Source organism: Mustela nigripes, unplaced genomic scaffold (genome assembly GCF_022355385.1).
Source record: "Mustela nigripes isolate SB6536 unplaced genomic scaffold, MUSNIG.SB6536 HiC_scaffold_740, whole genome shotgun sequence".
Classification (NCBI taxonomy): Eukaryota; Metazoa; Chordata; class Mammalia; order Carnivora; family Mustelidae; genus Mustela; species Mustela nigripes.
Window position 1 is genome coordinate 1 of NW_026740147.1, and position 3,954 is coordinate 3,954.

The window sequence follows — 3,954 nt, forward strand, 5'->3', positions numbered from 1 at the left end:
GGTATTATCCCTTTGCTTCTACCACTGTAAAAAATAATCCATATTGGGTATTTTAAACATCCATCTTATTTAAAATACATACTGGAAATGATTTTTTTAAAAGGCAAAAACATGTATCTGTTTTAAACAAGATACTTATCAGTTTTTAATTCTTAATCCTTAGTTCATAAATTGGCTTCATAAAAATTTTGAACCCTATATTAAGGTACTGTTAATATATGGACAAATATCTTTTCAGACTTTTTTTAATCTTAGAAGATATGTTATTATCCATACATCAGCCATTTGTATTTAGTCAGTTCAATAAGGAAACATATTCCATCTTATTGCATCATTTTAATTTGTTGGTCTGCTTAAATTAACCTCGAAGACATCTTCCTTTTGCAGCCTACTTGGAATAAACTTCCTATTGCAGATTAAAATTATGAGCATTGTAAAAGTATACACAGAGTCCTACAGTGCATTATTTCTTCTTGAAGGCAAGTGCTTGAAGTATCACTGTATTCGTTATTCTAATCATATTTATTCATTCACTCAAGGTATCTGTATTGAGTTCTTGCTCTCTGTGTGGCTGTATTCTAGGCACTAGAGATGCAGCTCAGTAAAAACCAAGAGACAGAAGTCTCTTCCCTTGTACAACTTAACAAGAGGTTTGTTACATTGGAGGAATCTGGATTAGTCCTCTAAAAACCACATGGCATGTATTTGCAATAACTTGTCAGTTTCCTTTGAATTCCATTTCAGTGATTGCATGATGGTGGGTTTCTTCTGGTTTTTAAAGTTGCTGCCTTGTAAGAGTAACCAGGTTTTCTCCTTGGACAAATGTGTTGGTATCAAACTTAATGTGAACCTGCTGACTGAAGATCTTTTTTGGCCCTAATGTTTTAGGGTTCTCCCACCATGCCTTTCTAGAAGGGGATACGCAGCCCTAAGAGCGACTGATCAGCCAGTCCTTAGGGGAAAACATCCCGCTCGCTCAAGGTCGAGTGAGCACTCTAGTGTCAGAACACTGTGTTCTACCCACCACCTTGCCCCCGGAGGGTCGGCGCCACCTTCTCCACTTCTGACAAGGTCGCTATTCAGTGTCCAGCCCAGCATTCATGTTCTGCCTCCGGGTGTTGGTGTGGTGTTGTACTTTCCTGAGCACTTGATGCTTTCACTCATTATGACACCTTAATTTTTAATCCTTTCTTTGTGGCACTTCAACCTCTCCCACATCCTCTATTACTTGCATCTATCTTCACTGTGCTGATAATAGTCTATAGTTCCTGCCAATTAGCTCTCATTGAAAATTAAATTTGGCTGTTTTATGTCCTTCCATCTGTTTGTGGCATATTCATATATATCTATATCTATTTTAATGATGTAAAATTCTTTATGAGCAGTTGCCTGGAAAATTAAGTGTGTATTTGCTTTCAAAAGTCTAAGAGAAATTTCTTTACAAAAATCTTTTGTACGTGTTCAGTTAAATCTTAGTGTTTAAAAGTTTTTCAGTTTAAAAAATTGAATGCCAGCAGATGGAGGTCAGCTTATTCCTGTGCAGTAGTAATGTATCTGCACGCTTCTCAAATTTATATTTGTAGTTTTGATCCTTGCACCAGTATGTTTTATAGCCAAGGTTATTTGTTTAAGTACTGTCAATTTTTTCCAATTTAAAAATAAACAACAAGTGAATGGTAACTTTTATAAAAGTCTACAGCTAGAATTATTCTAATCACTTATAAATGATTTTACTTATGATAATTGACTTAATAGTAGCAATTTAGACAACAGCCTTTTTAAACTAATTTATCTACATTGTTAGGATTCAGAGGCTGTTAGTAGATACATTGGTTCAGCACTACCAAACATGGATAACTTAATGGAAAGCCACAACTTCATATGTAAGTTAATTCAAAGAAGTAAGTCTCATTTTACTCAATTCAGGAATTTGTTATGCAAAAAATGTGTGACAGACGTTACCCTGTCTCTTTTAGCCCCTTTTAATAGTATTTCTTTTATACATATCATCAAAAGCATTTAATTTTGTTTCCAAAGGCTGAGTTAGGAGGTTTATGTCTGTTTTAATAGTAACAGGAAGGGGGGAGAGGTATTTGTCAGGCCCTCTTGGAGTTTCACCATTTCATTCCCCCTTTGTTTTTTGCCCACAGAATGCACAGACAAGCAAGTCCAACCCATCCTCCTGCAGACACACCCTTCAGCAACCGGAGGGGACGACAGCTCCCACAGGTGCCAGTGAGAAGCGGCAGTATAGAACAAGGTATCCAATAAAGAGAGATCATTGTCCAAAAACCTTGGATTTGAGAATCACCTCTTTTTAGACACCTTTTATTAAATGAATACTACTTTAATTTATGTAGTTTACTGAATCCTAGGATTTTGTGTCTTAGAATTCTATTCCCAGAACCAAGCTTCAGTGGTTCATGGCATATACTCTGTTTTTTGCTGAGTGAGTGAATGAATGAATTTTAGATTATCGATTGGGAGAATGAATTGAGCCCTAGAAATACCTTTTTTCAAAGGGGAAAAAAAAAAAGAAAGTACAGTTTTTAAACTCTCAGTAAGATATGGCATTTTATGGGCTAGAAAAAGGTTTATTTAGGCTCATTTTTAAAATGTTTTTAAACAAGCATTTGATCATATTGAAGTCTTTACCGGTGTTTTTTTTATTTTAACTTACTTGCAATAACCTGGTTTTTTATACAAGTTTTATGAAGAAAGAATAACTTAGAGCACACATTTTAGCAATTTGGTGTTTTATCCTTTTTAACAGTTCATCCTTACTTACAGGTTCTCTTATTTAAGCACATACATGTTGTGTTTATTTTCCTAAAAAGAGAGAGAATGAAAGAGAAAAAGAGAGAGAGTGTGAGAGAGACAGAGACAGAGAGAGAGGAGAGTTTTGATAATGGAAATTAGGTTCCCTAAACTATCTGGGCCAGATTATTTCAATACTGGGTTAAAATAGTTACTGGTTTTTTTTTCCTCATGTGACCCAAGGTCTATCCCATTTCTTAGTAGGTGAAAAGATTTATCAGTATATGTTATCACACAAGTATTATCAGTACATTACCATTTAGTAATGTACTGAAATAATTTTTAATTTGGGATTATAAATACAGCAGACTTCTGTTTAAAACATGTGTTCAAAATCTTCATCCCCATAAAACAACTAAAAGGTTAACATTTTGAATATTTTTTTCAGCAGTGTTGGTTGTTGCTGATGTGACACTTCTATTTAATTCTATATTGAGGGAGCTGCATGCGTGTTTTACTTACTTAATTGAGTAAGTTTAACTTACTGAGTGTATCACAGAAATGTATCACAAGAAATAATCTAAGATAAATACATTATTTCAAAGACTGAGATGACAGAGAATATAAACAGAATACTTGGTTTTAGAAAAACTAGTGTAGACTTTAAGAAATACCAACTTACTAATAGAGGAATGCTATTATGGTAAAGTCTGGATGTGTATTATTTTAAAAAATTATACGTCTCATTAATATGTCATGCTTCAATATTCAGGGTTGTTATAAGAGTATTCATTTAATTAATAAGGAATCTATGATGCCATGTGAAACTCTGACTTTCTTTTCTAAGGTAGCAGTTAATTCATTGGAATTCTCAATTCGCGTGTTTCCAAACTTTCTTTTCTCTTCTGGGAACATTTTGAGAAGATAACTCATAATTAACGTTTTTAAGACTCTAACAATAGCCCAGATGAAACTGCTTTAAATAAAATTTGGTGTTTATTTCAATTATCCATTCGTGAACTCCTGTTGCACAACTAAACGAACCATAAATTCTGGAATTTTGCTACAGATTCAGTGGCCATATTTTGCTAAAGATCAATATCCAAAAAGTCACGGGTTCCTAAAATTCTTTGCATTTCCTCCAATTGTTAAAACACTCTATAGGTTCAAAAGCATGTAAGGGTACTCCATATAACT

General features: G+C 34.0%; 1 protein-coding gene across 1 annotated transcript; it reads left to right on the plus strand.

Annotated features, from left to right (window-relative positions):
- Nucleotides 1–582: 582 nt before the first annotated feature.
- LOC132008708 (regulating synaptic membrane exocytosis protein 1-like) lies at nt 583–2,326 on the plus strand (the record flags this gene model as incomplete). The annotated part of the gene is made up of 3 exons (XM_059387290.1): nt 583–650; nt 889–1,071; nt 2,151–2,326. Coding segments are annotated over 3 exons (372 nt in total), but the record flags the coding sequence as incomplete, so codon positions are not given.
- Nucleotides 2,327–3,954: the final 1,628 nt, after the last annotated feature.